The 21,937-nt window shown below is 33.5% G+C and overlaps 1 protein-coding gene across 1 annotated transcript in view; it reads left to right on the top strand.

Moving 5' to 3' along the window:
- SEMA3E (semaphorin 3E) overlaps window positions 1-21,937 on the top strand; it is a gene marked incomplete at both ends in the record, with an annotated part of 245,364 nt that overhangs the window by 191,979 nt on the left and 31,448 nt on the right. The window contains 6 exons of the mRNA XM_080701710.1: window positions 9,012-9,131; window positions 10,445-10,587; window positions 11,955-12,069; window positions 12,786-12,855; window positions 15,498-15,642; window positions 18,906-19,128. Coding sequence (XP_080557836.1) covers window positions 9,012-9,131; window positions 10,445-10,587; window positions 11,955-12,069; window positions 12,786-12,855; window positions 15,498-15,642; window positions 18,906-19,128 — 816 coding nt within the window. The remainder of the gene's footprint in view (window positions 1-9,011; window positions 9,132-10,444; window positions 10,588-11,954; window positions 12,070-12,785; window positions 12,856-15,497; window positions 15,643-18,905; window positions 19,129-21,937) is intronic.

Genomic DNA, 21,937 nt, shown 5'->3' with positions numbered 1-21,937 from the left:
TAAAAGACTAACATAAATAATGAATCTCCACAGATAACCAGTCTTAGTTGTCTGTTGGATGGGAAATCTTGTTTCTCTGGTTCTGGTGTGTGTTACCTATTTCTTCTTTGTAGTTAATCTCTTTGAGTATTTTCTCTAGTGCTGGTTTTGAAGACATAAATTCCTTCAGTTTCTGTTTGTCATGGAAGCTTCTTATTTCGCCATCTAATTTGATAGAAAGTTTTGCTGGGTAGGAAATTTTTGGCTGGAAGTTTTTTTCTTTCAAAATTGGGAATATGTTACTCCAAGCCCTTCTGGCTCTCATGACTTGGTTTGGGAAGTCTGGAGTGATTCTAATTGGTTTGCCTCTGAATGTCACTTGGCCCTTTGCTTTTGTTGCCTTTAAGATTCTCTGCTTGGCTTCCACATTGGTCATTTTGACAATTATGTGGCGTGGGGATCCTCTTCTCCGATCCTGTCTAAAGGGAGTTCTATAAGTTTCCTGGACCTGCGTATCGACCTCTTGCTCTATGTCTGGAAAATTTTCTGCTATTACTTCCTTGAAGAGATTGTTGATCCCTTTAGTTTCACTTTCTTTTCCCTCCTCTATTCCAATTATTCTTAGGTTAGCTCTCTTAAAATGGGCCCATATTTCTTCAATATCAGATTCCTGCTGTCGGATATTTTTTCCTAGATTAGAAACTATGCGTTCATTTTTGGAATGATCATCTTCTAAGAGCAAGATTCTGTTCTCCATGTGGTCTAATCGGTTGTTTGTGCTTTGAATTGAGGCCTTTACTTCATTAATTGCATCCTTTATCTCTTTTTGGCTCTCTCTGAGTTCTTTTCGAAGCACCTCTATTATTTCTACAGTTATTTTCCTGATTTGATCTTCTAGAAATCTCTGATTTTCTGTTTTATCGGGTTCTGATGTTGTGGGGTTGTGAGCATTAATTGCTCCAGTATTATTCCTCTTTCCCATGATTTCGGAAGTTTGTGCCTTTTCTGGGTTCTTCCCTTGGGTCACTATGACTTCACTTAAGGTGCTCTGGATCTCGAGTCAGTAGTATCTCAGACCCCACTACTCCTTTACTGGGTTTTATCACAGAGTCTCCGACCCAGAGAGTCGATAGAGGCTGCTTTAGACCGTGGGGGGTGCCAGGTTGCACGTTCTCCTATGGTGTGATATCACTGCCACCGCCCCTCTCCCACTGGGTCAAGTCCCAGTGAGTACAGTACTGGGATTTCTCCTCTGTGGCCCGCAATTTGACTCACTGTTCTTGAGTACGCAGATGTAGCTGTAGTGAGTTCCGTGCTGCTGCCGCCGGTGGCAATATGGCGCCGCTGCTACGCCCTCGGCTGTTGGGCTGGCGTTTTTTTTTTTTTTTTTTTTTTTTTCCTGGTTTTGATTTCCACTCTGAATCCCTGCAGCGTGTGCTGAGCTCAGACACTGGGAGCTTTAGATGTCCTCTGCGCCGAGAAATCCCACCTGGCTGTTCCGCAGCGGCTCCCCTTGGCTTGCTGTGGCCGTCCCGTGAATTCGCCGGCAGTATGGCGCTGCTGCCGCGTCTGCAGCGTCTGCCGCGTCCTCAGGCGTGAGGATATCCTCTGTGGCTCTGTTCTCAGTCCGCTTCCTCTCTGGAGCCTGGTGATTTTTTGTTTCTCTGGTGATGTTGTTTTCTGGCTTTGAAAGGCGCTGATTTTGTGGTAATGGATATTTGTTGTTAGCGGGGCTCTTAAGCCCCGCTTTTCTCGGTCGCCATCTTCCCGGAAGTCCAGCACTATTTGATGCAATATTATGACATTCTTATTAAGTTGATCATGCCTTCAGTAGCCTTAGATTCCCTTATCTTTTCTCTTTTTTTTTTTTCTTCTTTTCATTTTATTTTACCCCCCAATTATCTTACCAGGTTTGGGTGTATCTTGATTGGACCATACCTGAAGTCCCTAAGTTATGCTGAGATAACCAGTATATTCATTTATTATATGCATAGAGGTTATTATTATAAAGATGTGTATAAATGCACAAACACAGTGTGAGACTATAATATACCAATAAAAGTATATTTTAAAAAGATATGTGTTTAGAGAAAATGTTTGGAGGAAAACCATTCTGTCTTGCCATCTACCTTTTCAAAGTTTGCTTTGAAAATGTTAGCTGTTCCTGAAACACATTTAAAGATGCTTTTTAAGTTAAATACTTATTAAACTTTATTTCAACAAGTAACCAGCTTTAATAATTTAGAGTAACTGAAATTTTCTTTCTATATTTCTTTTTTCCCATGTTGCATTTTTTATCAGCAAATAAAACTACAAAGTTTACAGGTACTGTAATTTTGTTTCCAAGCTTTTTAAAAATTATTAGTCCTTCGTAAATATGTATCTCATTACTAATTCTATCAATTAAAATTTATTCTGCTTGATTAAAAAGAGTTTGACTACATCTAGGGAAGATATAGGTGATTATTTCAAGTTTTAACATTAAAATATGTTAAAATAAATAATTATTTCCCTTTAATTAACTATATTTATCTTCATGACAGAATTATGAATGAATACGCTTCCAACAAAATAAGACTTAATATATATTTAAATAAATGAAAAAATTCAAATTAATTATATATAACATTATTATTATTATTATTATTATTATTATTATTATTATTAGTGGTGGTACTGGGGTTCCTGAAAACCCTTCTACCTCTGGGCTATACTTCCAGACCTATTTTATATTTTTTATTTGGAAACAGGGTCTCTTAAGCCAGCGAGGCTGGCTTTGAACCTGTGCAATCCTCCTGTCTCCACCTCCCAAGCACGGGGATTACAAGCTTGTGCCACCACGCCCAGCTTACACATATCTTTTTAAAATTTACTTTTATTGGTGCACATAGTCTCACATTGTGCTTGTGCATGTATACGTCTTTATAATTATAACCTCTACACATATAATAAATGATATACTGGTTTATTTCTTGAATTTACCCCAGCTGTACAGAAATGCAGACTTTAAGTATTCTCTCATTACAGTCTAACCCTAAAGAATATCCAGTAGAATACCCCTGGGTTCCATCCCCAGACCCGCAAAAAAAAAAAAAAAAAAAAAAAAGAGAGAGAATATCCAGCTTCTGGCCACAACTGCTGGTCTCTAAGGAGCTACTTGAGCTCTGCTTATGGTTTTCTGAACATAAAAGAAAAAAATTAAAGGAAACAAAAAGCCACGCTCTTCAAGTCCTCATTGATATTCTCTCCCTTAAGAATCTGATTTGACCATGATAGCAAAAATGTCACTGGTCTGCCACAAACTCATAGTACAGAATACCAGCAGATGCAGACAGATTTAAAACATTTTATTTCTTTTATATTCCAGAAACTAGCTGCTTACAGTTAATAGCTAACACTAGTCATTTGTAAAAAAAAAAAAAAAAAAAAAAGACACAGAAGATCAAAAACCAAAATACCCAATAAAATCTATGTTCTTCCCGGTTTCTTTTAACATCACAAGCAGAAAATCTGAGCAGGAATGATGGAATATATGGATCAGTCTCATCCATCCTAAATCCCCGTGCATTTTATTTTTCTTTTCAGTTATGCATGTCGTAGTCATTCTTGCAAAGTAGTACTTCCAAAGTCAAATAATTTTCTAACAAAGTTATAGAGTTCAGTTTTAAAGTGAATCAGTTAAGTTTGTCTTTAGCCATATTCTAATCCACAAGACAAATATGTTTCACATTATTTTGAATTGTAGACTACTTATTCACAACATAAATAAGAGAAATGATTGAATAAAACAAGATAAGGAGGTTATGGATAATTGCTTTGAAATTTTCTTGATAGATAATTAAATACTTGCATTCCTACATGATGAATTCAAAATTCAGATAATTTAAAGTCCATGAACAAAACTCTTGATAGATTTTATTAAATATTAAGGCAGTAAAATAAGTTTAATTAAAACTTAAAGTTTATATTATAAAACAAAGAGTTGTATACAAAATTATCTTAATTATATTTACCTTACAATTATTTACAGTGGATTTGCTTTTATGTATTACTTAGAATCATATGATTATCTTTTTTTCTTTCTTGAAGTTTAGTGGACATACAGTCTTTCAATCACAAAATTATGTCCTTTGTGGTTGTTCATTGAGCACCTTCTGTATTCTAGACATCAGTGAGTCAAAATGTCAAGCAAGTAACAAGTCAATTAAAATGCAATAGGATGCTGGGCGTGGTGGTGCACACTTCTAATTCCTGCGCTTGGGAGGTGGAGACAGGAGGATAGTGCAGGTTTGAAGCCAGCCTCGCTGGTTTAAGAGACCCTATTTTCAAATAAAAATGTAAAATAGGTCTGGGAGTGTAGCCCGGAGGTAGAAGGGTTTCCAGGAACCCCAGTACCACCACCACCACCACCATAATAATAATAATAATAATAATAATAATAATAATAATATAATAAAATATAATAGGATGATCAGTGTGCTAAGAATAAACATAAGGACTATGGTGTTACATAACCATCTAAGAAGATTCACCTAAGAAGAATCATCTAAGAAGATTCTGGTTAAGGAAGGCCATGTAGAATAAGTGGGTGATGGAAAGGTTAATAGGAGTTAGATGAGAAGGGAGGTACAGAATACTAGGGGAAAGAATAGCAGAGAGAATATAAAAGCTTAGCAGATTCAAGAAAATACAGGTAGGTCTCTCTGATATCATAGATAACCAATATTTGAGATATTGAATGGTTTTGTCATGGCCAAATGGCAGATTTTGAGTTGGGGACTTAGTTTTCTAGCTCTCTGATGCAGAATTATCTACACTATTCCTTTATCTATATATAGAGAATATTATTGAGCATAACCATAAATTACATTCCATTGTCAAAATACCCTGTAAGTGTGTGTGTTTTTTAAACTATAACTGTGCTTGGCCCTCTAAAATTACATGACATTATTTGCCATCAGAATTCCATAATATAACAATAAAAATAATACAGAGCATAAAGGTTCATTTGTTTATATTCAAAATATCAAAGCAGATTAGTTGCCAATTAACTCTATGGCTAAGATAATAAATTTATTAAATATCATATCTCCACAAATACATAAAACTAAATTCTTGGGTAGGTCTGCTATTATAATTGATATCCTAAAACATATTTCAGCCCTTATATGAAACTTGTTTTCTTTTATAACTTATGAAAACATGACTTGTTGGATATTACATTTGTATTCTGTAAAATGTCAAAAGATTTATTGCTATGAGTTTTTTTGTACCTAAGATTCTATTGTAATTTACTATTTTTAATATATATTTCCCTTGTTTTTCTTAGGGAAGTATTTTGCCGAGCATAATTATCTGTTTTACCATGACCTTATTTTTCTCTCACATTGATAATAAGATATGAAAGGTGAATCTTTTTCTCCTGAGGAAAAGCTTCCAGCAGGAGTGTGTTTCCAGCAGAAACACATTTGGTTCAGTTTACATAACATATAGCTTTTAGCACCTGTCTTATTTCTTTGAAGTTTTAAGTCATACAATTCATATTGTGTTATTTGAATTGATCACAAATGATTTTCTTTTATCTTAGTACAAAAAGGAAAATTGGGTAAAATTGGAAATAAACCATCTTTTCTTTTGTGCAGATAACCTGCCGGGGTATATTATTTGGTATCCTAGGGCTGCCATCTAGTGGCTCAGTTGAATTCTTGTTTGTTATTCTGCAGCATGGATTAAAACAAGTAGAACTTCAAAACAAAGCTCTAAATGGAGACAAATGCAGTAAAATTACGGCATCAGAATATAAAGACTATATTACAATAACAATAATAGTTTTAGCATATTTTAAGAAGTTAAACTATGCAAAGGTTAAAATTTAATAGAAAGCTGTTGTGATTTTTAAAAAATCTGTTTATACAAATTATGCATTAAACATCAAGCCCAGATCAAACTAGAAAAATAAATTATATTTGAAATAATTTTACATGGTGTCCTTTATATTTAAATAAAAATACAATTCAACTACAATAAATAAAAACAAAAGTATCAAAAGTCTTATTTCAATGAAGCTCTTTGTCATTTTATTTTGGAGTACTGGAAATTGGACCCAGGGGCATTCTGCTGTCAACCTACACCCACAGTCCTTATTATTTTTTATTTTGAAACAGGTTCTTGCTAAGTTGCTGAAGGTCTTGATTAATTGATAAGGTTTGCCTTGATCCTGAGATCCTCCTGTGTCAGTTTTCAAAATATTGGAATTACAAATGTACACCATCATGCCTGGCTTCACTCTGCTGTGTTAATAGTCAGTTGAATCTTTTATGGGTCAACTTGTGCCAGAATTGATGATTTCCAAGTGCTTTTAATCTCTCCAGCCTGATTCTTTTTTATCAACATTCAAGCAGTACAAACTAAATCCCAGGTTTTATATTCTTAACCACTGAGTACATTTTTGTATCAAAAACATACTTTATATATAGATATAACATTTCTGATGAAGACAGAATTAATTGGCTCTGCTATACATTGTTTTTCTTATTTCTACTACCAAAGAATATGTTATGCTTAGATAGTCTGAAAAAATTTCCCTATCAATTAAATTTCAAGTCCAGATTTTATATCTTTATTTTTTCAGTTATTATTTTTCCTATTATCACACCTCTCACTTAGCCTCTGTTGAAGATACAGGTTGAATTCAACAAATACATTGCATTTTAAAATGTATTTTCTGGAGACATTTTTATATATAAAGAAAGTTGAAAGACTAAAACAAACACCTGGGTACTTTTGCCTTGATTCGGTGACTGTTGAGCTTAGGCCACCTTTGCTCTTTCTTCTTTCTCTCTCATAAAAATATAATTTAGATGTGAGTTCCTTTGTGGAAAACCTCAATTTTATTTATGTGTACACTGTATAGTTTTAAAATATTCGTAGTGAATTTTATAAACAACAAAAAACTTATTTAGAATTGCTTTTCTTTTTGAAATGAAAAATAACTTATTATAGTACTACTTCTGAAAGCTTATTTTCCTTTAAATCTTTGAGTCAAATTTAAATATTAAATCTTCATCAATTTTTAAATCTGGTATAGCAAGAGCAATTATCACTACATTTAAAAAATGAATACTTAACTAACTTAAAAATGAATTTTCTTACAAATTGTCTTGTATTTGTTTATAAATCAGATGAATTATATACTTGCTTAAACATTAAATCATAAAATTATGTTTAATTTATTGAATTTTGTAAATATTTAAGAAACTTATAGAAAAACATTTTAAAATTTCGAGACTAGTTTTAAAAATCAGATAAATGAAATTTATAGGTAAGAAGCCCAAGTTCTTTTAAATTCTGTTTTTCATATTTGGTCAAATTCATATACATATACTATTGATAATTCTTATTATAAAGTTAATTATACAGTTTGATATATTAAATTGGAAGTACAATTAATTGGAATTATTTTGTTAATACTTTCAGTAACATTTCAAATATTCAGGACTCAAAGAAACGTCAATATTGGACAATACAACAATTGTCTTTGTATTATTTTATTTATTTATTTATTTATTTATTTATTCATTCATTTATGACACTGGGGATTAAACCCAGAGAAATTTTACTCTTATCTACTCCCCTAGACCTATTTTATTTTATTTTTTGGTACTGCTGATGGAACCCAAGGGTATTGTACCTCCAAGCTACACCCCCAGCCCTATTTTTTAGTCTTTTTATTTTGGAAACAGGGTCTCACTGAGTTGCGAAGGGACTCTCTCAGTAGCTGAGGCTATCCATGAACCACAGCGTGCGTGGTTCATACTCAGTAGCTGAGGTGCCCATGAACCACCATGTCTGGCTCCTAGCCCTTTTGGTGTTTTGATTTGAGACATGGTCTCCCTGGGTTGTTGAATCTCACTACTCTCTGAGGCTGTCCTTAAACCTGTGCTCCTCCTGTCTCAGTCTCCCAAGCACTGGGATTACAGGTGTGCACCTCCTGGCATACATCACCCCCAGCTTCTATATTTATTTCTGAACTTGACCATTGTTTTATAACACCCATTAAAATAATTTTACCACCCTAAACTGTGGTTGCTACTTCCAGGAATCTGCTGTTATCATTTGCTTCTTGCCCAGAGCTTTTTGCCTGCAACAGGACACCTGGGCTTTGATTAATTTTTATAGCCATGCTGAGAAAAGAGGATTCCAAATCTTTATTCTTGGGAAGCATTGATCATTTTGGGATTCAGGTTATACCTTTATTTTTTCTATGTATTTAAAAAATAAATTTACTGCTTTTTTTATGCTACTTTGAATGTCCTTATTTCAACCTACAAAGACATGTTGCCAATTCTTGAGACCCTGTATGCATCTGTGTAATTCCTGGATCTGATTTTAGTCTCTGAACTCTACCACATGTTGCAGCTAACATCCCTCAGTGACTCCATTGTCTGCCTGATTACATCCTGAGCTCTTTTTATGTCCTTCCAAACTCAGCCATACACATGCAAACTGAATGACAACTGATTGGATTAGATACAGCTTTGGCCAACTTCGTAGTTCCCACAGTAAAGTCATGTTAACGGCAACAGTTTCTTGATATAAAAAGGTTTGGAGTTAGCTGACTAACATATAATAACTGTATTAGTAGTAACAACAACAATAACAAATCTTTGATGATATTAAAATTAAAAGAAATTTAGGAAAATAAAACGAACCCGGAATGTTTACAAAAATGACATCTTAGTATTTGCCAGCTACTCTTCCAATTGCTTTGCCCTTAACTCTATTGAGTACTACTTATTTTCCTACTTATAAAAGAAGAAACTGGGGCACAAGGAAGTGCAAGCAGATTCACACAACTAGTAAGTGGCAGAGCCAGGATTCAAGCCCTCTAGCTCATGCTCTTCATCTATGCATTGATGTCACGAGGTTGGTCGATTATGTATTAACACTGGGTGTGTTTAATGTATTGTGGTTGATACTTAGTCTTCAGATCAAGAAACAAATCCATATTTGTAATTGATGTGTCTGTGTAGGTAGTGAATTGTTCACTGGGCTCTACAGCGATTACTGGGGCAGAGATGCTGCCATTTTCCGGAGCATGGGGCGCCTGGCCCACATCCGCACGGAGCATGACGATGAGCGCCTATTGAAAGGTAGGATGGATGCAGAAAGTACAAAGGGAGATAAAAATGGAAAAAAAATCCAGAATTTATGTATTACATCGCCACTTTGATAATAACAACATAAATATATATGACATAAACATAAATTTTAGTATGTTTTACAGCAATATTCTTGAGTTAAAATATGTTGTTTTATATCAGAAAAGGACTGGTTTAATTATAAAACCAATTTACCTTCATACCAACCCTTAAAAGCCAAGATTTATATGAAAAAAAGCAAAAGTATGGAAAGTGGAAAAATCCATCATTCATTAGGTTGTGTTACTCTTATCAATGGATATAATTTCTAGTGAACTGATTGCTTTGCTTTGCAGTAGAGTCAATAGCACTTTAGGAAAACCTTAGGAGGAAGGCCACTAAGCCATTCACTGAAATAGAAGTCTTTGTAAGGAAACTTTTAAAAATTTTGTTACACTAATATATATAGAAGCTAAAACATCATTTTATGATGAGTATCTTCATAGTTTTCAATTTTTTTATCTTTAAAATGTATGATCATTATACTTATTATATTATCATTACAATATATTACATACCTTCATACCATTTACTCAGATTCCTTAGATTTTAAACATGAACACTTAAGCTTCCCATTTTAAACCTAAAATTATCCTCCATGTGTTAGATTTATAGATAATTTATGCATTAAAAATAAGTAATGATAGATTATTTACTTTGAAATACTACTTATATTTACATTCACTTTTTATATAAATGGGAGGACAATTTATGAGGATTAACTTCAAGGTGTTCAACCTCTACCTTCAATAATGCACGTTAAATCTGTAATGCATGTGGGTCAAACTGTTTTTTCCTATTATGTTCAAATTAAATTTTTCTAAATATATATATATATATATATAGTCTTTGGTGGTACTGGGAATGGAACCTAGGGGCATTCTTCCTCTGAGGTACACCCCTAGCCCTATTTTTAGTCTTTATTTTGAAACAGGTTCTCACTGATTTGCAAAGAGCCTCACTAAGTAACTGAAGCTGTCCACAAACCAAGATCCTCTTGTCTCAGCCTCCCGATTGCTGGGATTACAAGTGTGTGCCACCATGCCCAGCCCTAAATTCATATTTTTAAAGTGTCTTAATTTACAAATAAAGGAAAACAGCTTTTTGTGATTTTTGGTTAAAATTTTCAAAAAACCATTAAGTTATAATTCGATTTTATAATTTGATATTTTATGTAATATAATTTGAATGTATAATTTATTAGGATACTTACTTTTGTTATTATATCCCTTTCACTTATCCTTCCATTTTTTTTACTTTTACAGAACCAAAATTTGTAGGTTCTTATATGATTCCCGACAATGAAGACCGAGATGACAACAAAGTGTATTTCTTTTTCACTGAGAAGGCCCTGGAGGCAGAGAACAATGCTCATGCCATATATGCCCGGGTGGGGAGGATCTGTGCGGTGAGGCCATGCTGCTGTCCCCTTGGCTTGGTTCTCTCAAAACCTAAGGCCAGGCCTTTGTCACAGATTTGTAGTAGATTTCCACTTTAAATATGTACTAGTATTCTGTAGGCATTTCCAAAGTACACATTTCCTAACCAAACTTTATTCTTCAAATCTATAAAACTTTCATATCTAGTACAAGTTTTATCTAAAATAAGGCTTGTGTTTTGTATGATTTTTCTTCTTATCCATACCAAGAAGAAATAGTCCATAATTAGTCTGTATTTCTTTCCACATAGACATTTGAGTTCTTTGTGTGTGTGTGTGTGGGGGGGGTCTGGGGATGGAACCCAGGGGCATTTGACCTCCGAGCTACAGCCCCTGCCCTAATTTTTATTATTTATTTTTTGAAACCGGGTCTCACTGAGTTGCAAAGGGCCTCACTAAGTAGCTGAGGCTGTCCACGAAGTGCGATCCTCCAGGTCTCAGCCTCCCGAATGCTGGGATTACAAGCATGCGCCACCACGCCCGGCTTTTGAGTTCTTTTTTAAAATGAATTTAACAGAAATCTGTTTTTTCTTCAGTTTTCAGTCCAAATAATGTACATAATCATTATTTATGTATATAACCATTATATGTATAACACCTATATATATGTATATATATATATATATATTTACATATATGAGCCATATAGCTATCTATATATCTATCTGTATATGGTTGAGTCTATAGAAAAATAATCTGTAATTTATTAATATTTAAACAAGTTGTTTGGGAACTCAAGCCAATTGTAGTAGCATATATTGAGATAGTGATAATAATATTGCAAATGTAAAGTTACTTTGGCATTTAGGAATAAATTTAAAAAACTTATCTATATACACATATGTATGTATGTATTATCTATGTATATTGTGTATGTGCTGTGTGCTTATATATAGGTACATATTTATATTGTGTGTATAGATATATATTTATATTGTGTGTATTTCAAGCTTTCTTTACTAAAGGAAGAAAATGATTGGCCTGTTCACTAAAATAGACAAATTATTTGGAAACAAAATAATCAAGTTTACTGTATTATAAAAGTCGTTTGTTTAAGAGAAACTACTGTGCAATTTTAGTACTTAGAAAATATGTTTAATGTACCAGAGTAAAAGTACAACGACAAGACAGAATGTGCAAATCTAAACACACACACACACACACACACACACACACACACAGGGAGTTAACTGTATCATACTATTTGAAGATTATGCTAAAATTTTCTACTTAAATAAAAAAAGCCATAATTCCAGACATCTGCACGTTAATAATATTAAATGTGCTGTTGGAAAAGTTCTTCAGGGATCTAGTTACCTGTTTTGTTTTTCTCACAGAATGATGTAGGAGGGCAGAGAATACTGGTCAACAAGTGGAGCACATTTCTAAAAGCAAGACTGGTTTGCTCTGTGCCCGGGATGAATGGAATTGATACGTATTTTGATGAATTAGGTAAGTATTACTGGAAGAATTAAATTGTATTCACTGTTGTGTATGCTTCTCTATAACTCGTGTTATAGTCTCTGGCACACAAGGAAAGCATGCTTTCTGCAGTATTTGACGTCTGTGTAACTTAAATTTCTGTTGTCATTTTGGCCAGGTTACTTGGTGGGGGAGAGGCGCTGCAGGACACCTATCTCACTTAGTCAGTGCCTCTTGGGCCTTCCCCTAGACCAGCAAAATAAATCACTTTGTTATGACTTGGTCATGCTTGTCTGAGTGCATATAGAAAGTTATGTATGCCTTGCCAGGCGTGTCGGTGCATGCTTGTCATCCCAGCATTGGTGAGGCTGAGAGAGTGGGATTTCGGTTCACAGACAGCCTCAGCTACATAGTGAGGCTCTTTGCCACTCAGTGAGACCCTGTTTCAAAATAAAGTATAAAAAATAGGACAGGGGGTATAGCTCGGAGGTCGAATGCCCCTGGGTTCCAGAAAGAAAGAAAGAAAGAAAGAAAGAAAGAAAGAAAGAAAGAAAGAAAGAAAGAAAGAAAGAAAGAAAGAAAGAAAGAAAGAAAGAAAGAAAGAAAGAGAAAGAGGAAAGAGGAAAGAAAGGGGCCTTAAAATCTATAAACAGCTCTAACCTATGTTACATGAATTATTATGATTATTTTTTGCATGCAAAGAGGGCTAAAAATACTAAGTGATGAAATGGCCTTTTATTTTTCAGAGGATGTTTTCTTGCTTTATACCAGGGACCATAAGAATCCAGTGATATTTGGACTGTTTAACACAACCAGGTAGGTGAGAAATGTATACAGTGAATAAAAATCAATGTAAAACAAAAAAAAGTGTGTCATTTAGACTCCCCTTTGATGGTTTTTATCACCTGGAAAAACTATTGATGTACTTGCCATTTCCTGTATTTTATGTCACCTGTTTCTCTTTGTTCTCCATGATTACTATTATACTTTCATTTATAAAGCCATAATCTAAATCCTGATCCTTATTTTCTTCTTTAATATCACATCAGCATTGTTCTGTGCTCAGTATTCTAATCTATTTTCTCTTTAATATGACAAAATGAATTTTATATAGTTTGTAAGATATTGGTTTAATGCTACAGAATCTGAGATAATTATTTTATTTATCAAGTAAACTTTTCTAAGCTGAGTGTTCAAGGTCTCTATTACCTGTTAGCTACTCATCTTTGGAACTGTTTTCACCTGAGTTCTCCAATGCTTTGTTTTTTGGCAAGATAATACCTTGACAGACTTTAGCATTTATGCTGCCAGTTCTCATATATATATATATATATATATATATATATATATATATATATATATATATATTTAATTTTTTTATCTCTCCTGCCTGAAATGACTTTGTCTTCTGGCACCAATTCCTGTCAATTGTTTTATACTTACCAGTTGCTGTGTCCAAGGAATAGACCTTGATTCCTTGGCACAAAGCACTCTTCTTACTCTTACTACAGTCCATGGAAGTTCCCTCAATTTTTTATTTTGTCTTCTCCCTTATGCCAGTGAATAATTTATTTGTGTTAATAGTAATAATTTACCATCCTTTAGTAACTCAGTGGCTTTATAAGTCCAAGCCATAGAATAATCAGTACAGTTTTCAGTGGGTTAGTTAGTATGATCAGTATATGCACTCCTTTCCCAATGATTGCAGAATGGGTCTTTCTGAGAACTCAAAGACATGATTTTCTTCCATAATTTCCATTTTGATTGTTCAATTGATAAATAAGTGTGTGATAAATGTGTGTGTGTTAGAGAGAGAGAGAGAGAGAGAGAGAGAGAGAGAGAGAGAGAGAGAGAGAGAGAGAGAGAGAGAGAGACACAGACACACCGGCCCTCAGCTATTACCTGACATAAAGGTTGAAATTCAGAGAATGGTGGCCAAATGCTTATTGTCTCTTTAGTTGAAAGACTATCTATACTTTTCCAAAGTATCCCAGGCATTTCCAATTGCTTCAAGGTATGTTATAAAATGTGAAAGTTAATGCCCTAACACAAATGCATAACTGCTATTCTACGGGTGCCTCCTGTTAATAGGGAATACTATATTTACACAGAATTTTACATTTTGCAAAGTATTTTCACAAACATTTATTTTGATTCTCATAATATGGAGGCTGAGAAAAAATGTTCTAATTCATTCAGATAATACCAAATTAAGACATATGGCCAAGTGTTTGAAAATATATTTTTAAAAATACCCTTAATGAGCCAGGCCTGGTGGCACACATTTGTAATCCCAGCATTTGGGAGGCTAAAACAGGAGGATTGTGGTTCGTGAACAGGCTCAGCTATTTAGTGAGGCCCTCTGCAACTCAGTTTCAAAATAAAGAATACAAAATAGGGCTGGGGGTGTAGCTCAGAGGTTAAAAGCCCCTGGGTTCCACTTCCAGTACTGCAAAAAAAAAAAAAAAAATCCTTTTGCAGAAACTGATTTTAAAAGCCTACAGTAAACCTTGCTATAGTTAGTCAACTACTGTCTTTGTCCTCTACAAGAAGGAGTTTTTATTTTTATCCAGAAAATGATTTGGCCGGGCGTGGTGGCACAGGTTTGTAATCCCAGAGGATCGCGCAGGTTCGTAGTCAGCCTCATTGGCTTAAGAGATCCTGTTTCCAAATAAAAAAAAAAAAGGTCTGGGAGTGTAGCCCAGAGGTAGAAGGGCTTCCAGGAACCCTAGTACCACAAAAAAAAAAAAAATGATTTGGAGAATTACTGCTAGTTCTGGAGATGAGGGACCTGAGTTTACAAATTTAAGTGATTTTCTCAAGTTTAATAGATTAAGTCCATTCATCTTTCCACAATACAATAGTTTTTAGTGACCTACAAAAAAATTAAACAAGTATACTAAAGTTTATGATACTTCTAGCTAAACAATAAAAGAACAAAGCCATATATTTTTATGAGACTTTAATTACTTTTCATATTATTCATATACATTGAGAATTCTAACAATATTGGAATAGAAATTATAGCAACATAAATGACATTGTGAGTAAGGGCACACTATTTTGTAGATGAAACAACATAGAGAAGATAATACTTTAAAACCAGCAATGAACTTGTGAATAAATCTTATTTTTTTAGAACTAAGGCCAGATCATCCTTAATAAAAATATAAAAACATAATGTAAGATTTTTTAAAAATCTACCATAAAACAATTACTTTTATCGTGTTAACAGCTCCATTTTTAAGTATAATAAATAGGAAATTAAGAAAATGGTAAGTTTTGAGTTTCAATACTTAAAATATTGCAATAATTAATATTTTTAGTATATTCTGTACTTAAAGGAATTACATATTTTTAACCAAAAGATTTTATTTTAACTATGTATTTTGGAGTACTTGATAAAATGCTGTTTGATGGTTCAAAAATAGTAATTATCGTTTTTTTTTAATTTTCAGTAATATATTTAGAGGGCATGCTATATGTGTCTACCACATGTCTAGCATCCGGGCAGCCTTTAATGGACCATATGCACATAAAGAAGGACCTGAATACCACTGGTCACTCTATGAAGGAAAAGTCCCTTATCCAAGGCCTGGTTCTGTAAGTTTAGTCATTTAATGAAGGAGTCATTTTTAAAAGAGGCTTTTGGAAATATTTTTTTACTGTTTCACTATATATATATATATATATATATATATATATATATATATTATATATATATTATATATAGATATAATCACATTTTGCAATTAAACAACTAAAGAATTCTGTACCTAAAAGTATGCTTTGATGTTGAAGAAAAATTTCCCTTATCAAGTTATATGGTCATTGTTTAATGAAAAGAACATAATCGGTATGTATTATATGTTTTCCTAGTATTATAAAACATATATTATTGTTGTCTTTTGGCTAAGTAATTCCAAATAAATTTTACTTTTAAGGGTACTGATGAACACAGTAACATAATAAAATGAACACTATGTATTTTTTTCCCCCAGCTTCTAGAGAAGAATTAGTATTGTATCAAATTTTGATGCAAGGAAATGCTACCCAGTTTTTTATTCTAATATTCTAAGCATCATAGGCCAAATTTTCTCCTTGTCACTTTCTCAGGTCTATAATAGATTTTTTTCTCTCTCTCTCTACCTCCTCAGAATACTTAACACCTCATTTAAAATATTTGCTGGTGTATTAGGCGGAAAAACAAGTGCCTATACAAAGTGTAGGTTGGTAAAGTACAGGAAGTTCTCCCACTTGTTTCTAAACTGTTCCAAGATTTTCCTTAGCCATTCAAACTCTTGTGCTCTAACTGCATACTTGCCTCAAAATAATGGTGATGATTTTACATCACGGGTCCCGTACGCAACTAAGCTGGAAAAGTGTTGAATCATTATCTGTGCTTTGTGGGCCGAGGAAATCGAACGTTTAACTTGTCATGCAAGTCAAAATCTACACTTTCATGAGCAGCTGGTGAAATCTCATCACTACTTTGAGTCCACAATTACTTGAAAGCCAAGTAGAAACCATTTTTTTTTTTTTTCAGAGCCAAACCCTAAGTAAAAACAAACCTTACCTCCACTAACAAGTATAAGGCTTTTGCCATTACAATCACTCTCTCACTGGCTTAAAATTATTACTTCAAATGAAACATAAAGTATATTTTATTTCAGTCTATTGATTGAAATTATGATTTAAATGGAGAAAACTCACTCCTGTGGCTTTGCTGGAACTGCCTTTTGAAACCACATTGTCTTGGGAGATTGGAGGAAGTGACTGGTTACTGAATTGCCTCCAAGCCAGCCCAAAATGTTTCCAAGTACATATCATGGAAGTGAAAAGTTTATGTCAAATAAAAGAAGATGGACTGCTTTTTAAAAACGAGCCATTAAAAATGGTTTGCAACCCTTTCTGCACAATCTAATTACTAAACTATTAGATATTCTAATGTAGAAAATTATGATCATCATTTCAATTGTATCTGTGAAAAATTACATGAAATGAGGGGACACTTATTAACAGGTAGGAATCCACACAGATAAAGATTTTACCATAATTAAAGTGTTGCTAAATAGTTAATTTTAGAATTAGTGTTTTAAGAATTGAGACATGTCAAATATTTCCAGTTTCCTTAGTTTATTATGTCTAATCCATCTGAAGATGATACAGATTCATACAGATAAAAGTAAATCTTCTCAGTGATTGATGGTGATAAAATTGGAATAGGTTACTAAAATTTTGTACTTGGCCTTTCACCCATCATATGATCATAGTTTCAATAATTAGAAAGCTAAATTTGTACAATTTTTATTCTTAATGTTGAGAGATTTTTCACATGAAAGAGACTTTTTCCTTTGCTGAATGATAGATATTTTACCTTCAGTTTTTAATTTACAATGTTGAAAACATTTTTGAGAAAACAAGGAAAATAATTTAAACATTTATATTGTAATATATTTTTGCTATCTCTAAACTACCCTGGTGTTATTCACACTTCCAAGATTTCACTCGTTTTTGTATAACTTTTGTGCCGCATGTCTCTTTTCAAATGAGCTCTTCTATCTGATCATTCATTTAAATAATATTTTTATTTAAATCTCTGGGCATGTTTATAATAGCAACTTTAATATGCTGGCCTACTCATTTCAGTATCTAGCTCATCTTGGTCCCAGGTTCTAATAATTTCCCTCTTTGCTAAAAATTGGTAATCAACAATTTTACAGTGTGTTAAGAAATCATCGATTGAATATTAGAAATTATAAATAATTTTAGAAACTCAGGATTCTGCTATCTCCTGAAAATTTTCATTTGTATACTAGCAAATAGTTAATTGTATCTGAACTCAAAACTGAGGTGTACAACTACTAAAAATTTTATTTCTTTCTGTTATTTTCTGCTGTATTCCTGGGTACTTCACTGTGTAAAGGAAAATTACTTAGAGAATCAGACAAAATTTTATGCAATTTGGGAGCACATCTGTTAGTAGCGATCTCTCTATTTCTAAATACTATATTATTTCTCAGTTTTGTTTTCAAACTCTTTAATCTATTAACTGTATGGCTTTATATTGAGCCCTAGCCATCTAGCATAACAAAAAAAGTTCTCATGTGTGTGTGTGTGTGTGTGTGTGTGTGTATGTGTGTGTGTATCACTCTAAATAAACATATAATACCAAGGAAATGATGAGGGTAAAAGATCAAATAAAATGTTTCAGGGTTTAGGGGGATTGGTATGGCTACTTTAAGAGGACTAGGCATGGTAACAGGCCATCTCCAATCTCCCCATAGGGCTTCACTTCTTAACATGTGCAGTGGTTCACAATGAAATAAATGTTTAAGAAACAGCAGAGAAATAGGTTGGAAAATGTGCATAAATTTGCATATGTCCATTGCAATGAATGGAAGACTGGAAAAGAGGTGTCAGTAACGTGAAGATTGAGTAGTTAATATCTAATAAGAAATATTACTTCCCTTACAGATCAGCAACATAGAGTACTCATTGAGAGTGAATTGCTAGATTACTTTAGTTCACAGGATGCCAATAACTAGATATGTTACTCTGGATATAAAAAATTGCTATGTAAATAAAATAACTGCATTCGGGGGACAGAAGATGTATTTATGCTGGATTGTGATTTCATTCAATAGTCATCTCGCACAATTTTGTTTCATATGTTGAAAATAAAACTTAAGTAGGTCAAGGAAAAAAACTCATTTCTGTAATGAAATATATATAGTTACTAAGTGCTTCTACATGCAAAGTTGATTAATTTAACATATTCCACTTTTTAAATTCTTCTAGGTAATTATAAGTTTGCTTTTTAGGTTTAAGGCAAAAAATAATGATCTAATCCACTTGTATTTCAGTGTGCCAGCAAAGTGAATGGAGGGAGGTATGGGACCACCAAAGACTATCCGGATGACGCCATTCGATTTGCAAGAAGCCACCCATTAATGTACCAACCCATAAAGCCTGCCCATAAAAAACCAATACTGGTAAAAACAGATGGAAAATATAACCTGAAACAAATAGCAGTGGATAGAGTGGAAGCTGAGGATGGCCAATATGATGTCTTATTTATTGGGACAGGTAAAGAGACAAGAACACATTGAGACATTTTAATTGACCGTTAAGATAATAACTTTAATAACATTTTAGAAAGGATTTCCATCAAATCTATTGCTGATCTATTATATGATTTGCATATTGTTCACCCCAAATTCCAAAGATTGAAATAAAGTCCTCATGTGACTGCTACAAGAGTGAATGCTTATTGTCTGGGAATAATTATTATCATAGCCACTTTCATTGTCAAAAACATCATAATTTAGGTGAGAAACTATGTTGTCACCATTGTTTCAACTTAAGGAATAGCGACAAAATCAAACAGAGGACTTAGGGCTGTTACAACACATAATTATGGTCAATACTTAATACATCTGAATGAGTGAATAAGTGAAGAAATGAATAATTGATGTTCATGAGTGAATTGATTCCAAGTGGAACTTGGCATAATGGAAGTCGGCTGCCATAGAAAGCTGGTTTTCCCAGCAGTCCCCAGTCTCATACTGCCTTTGGCTGTTCAACCTGTGATTTAAAAAAAAAAAAAAAACTTGGGGGCAATAGCTTCATGTAAATCAGTGTGTGTGTGTGTGTGTGAGATACTGGGGATGGAACCCAGGGACAGTCTATCACCGAGAGACACCCCCAGCCCTATTTTTTATTCTTTGATTTTTTTCCTTCCATAGTTAGATTTTTTAGTATTTATTTAATTATTTTTATGTGAATCATATTGAAATTGGCATACATTCAGATTGTGCTTGGTGCCCTCTCCCCCACCATGTCTCCTTTCCCCCTCCCAACAATGAGTATCCAGGTTAAGCATGGTACTTTCATACTTTTACACATATTTGGATGTAGCTCCTCCATTAATCAACCTCAGCCTTCTTCATCTCCTATTCTTCCATTTCAGCTTTGCTGAGGTTTCCCCTCCATCATCTGGAATCCCTCTGGTATTCCTAATAGTCTCTAGTTTGGGCATATTGGAGAAAACATAAGTCCCTTCTTTTTCTGTGCCTGGCTGATCTCACTTAACATAATGTTCTCCAGGTCTTTCCATCTTCTTGCAAATGACATGATTTTGTTCTTCTTTATAGCTGAGTAGAATTTCATTGTGTGTATTTCCCATAATTTTGCAGGGTCTCACTGAGTTGCCAAGGGCCTCACTAAGTAGTTGAGGCTGTCTGAGAACTGTGATCCTCCTCTCTCAGCTTCCCAAATGCTGGGATTAAAAGTGTGTATCACCACATCTGGCTCATGTAAATCTTTAATCACAACAATGCTCATTAGAACCCATCCATCAGGAGCCAGGCATGGTGGCATACACTTGTAATCCTCCCACTTGGGAGGTGGAGACAGGAGGATAGAGCAGGTTCGAAGCCAGCCGTGCTGGTTTAAGAGACCCTGTTTCTACATAAAAAATTTAAAAAAAAAATAGGCCTGGGAGTGTAGCCCGTGGGAGTGTATCCCAGAGGTAGAAGGGCTTCCAGGAACCCCAGTACCAACAACAACAAAAAAGAACCCACCCATCAGAATAAGCCATTTGTACCAAGCAGGCCAAATGCCACCCACAATGCAGTTAAATATTTATACCAAAGCTATAGTATTCTGTATTAAGAAGCAAAGTATAATGAATATGCTAAAAGTGAATATGTAGCCTATCAATTCGTATAGCAGTAGATCTCTAGAAGAATAAGTATTCTAGCCCTTGTTACTGCAATCATAGAAATATAGTATTGAAGAAATATTGGCATATACCCATAAAAGGGATCAGGATGTATTATTAATATTGATGCTCAAGTGTCTCCATATATACTTTCACTTTAAGATTTAAGCAAACATTGATCTTATTTCCAAAAATTATCCTCAGATGCAATTTATATTTTATTTACTTATTTTAGGAGGTTAATGCTAATAATGTGCTCTTTCCTGTGGGTTCAAGATTATTAAAGCATCAGACTTCTTTAGGAAACCTAAAATTATTTAGGCATGAGTTCACTCACAGAGGTTTCCAAAAGAGTTAAAAAAAAAAAAGTGGGGCTTCCATAAACAAGATTCACATTTGGTAAGTTAATCAAAATATGTTATTTTAAAATGCCCTGGAAATCAGAAGATATATGTGATAACCAAAAACATAATTTCTTATCAGATTGACTAAAGTCATTTGAGAGAATTCCAGAAGTATAAGGTTTATATTTGTGTCATTATATATACCGTGTTTAATTCAAATAAACATTATATTAAACCATGGCTTTTCAAAACAAAAGAGTATGCTTGATGAATGCGTGATGAGTACATTGGAAAATCACACAAATACTAGTTATTTCTTCTAATACTTGTCAGAGAAAGGGTTTAATGTAATATATGCATAGTCATTACCAAATCAGAAGTTGAAAATTAATAATTTAATTTATATCTTTGCTTTTCATACGACATCAGAATTTTGGACTATTCAATATGTGCTAGTTTTCAAAATGATGATTTTTTTTCCTTTTAGTTAGTGAAAAACACAATTAATTGTTATTAATTTACTTATAATCCAATTTTATTAACCCAACCACAAAATTGATAATTTTTCATCAAATACCTTAAATAACATGGAAACTCTTAGATAAACACTTCCAAATTAATTTCTTCTGGATTATTTCTAGCACTACGTTACATTATTTGTAGAGCTAAATTAATTGTCTTATTATTATTTCATTGGAAGAAACAAGCACAGGATACTATAAATAAGAAAGATAAAATAGAAACAAAATATACATATAAATTATCAAATAATAGGTAATTATGGAAGCTAAGCAGCTAGTACAAAAAGACTCACACTCTTCAATGGTAT

The sequence above is a fragment of the Muscardinus avellanarius genome (assembly GCF_963383645.1).
Source record: "Muscardinus avellanarius genome assembly, chromosome: 9".
Lineage (NCBI taxonomy): Eukaryota > Metazoa > Chordata > Mammalia > Rodentia > Gliridae > Muscardinus > Muscardinus avellanarius.
This window is presented reverse-complemented; position numbering and strand designations above follow the sequence as displayed.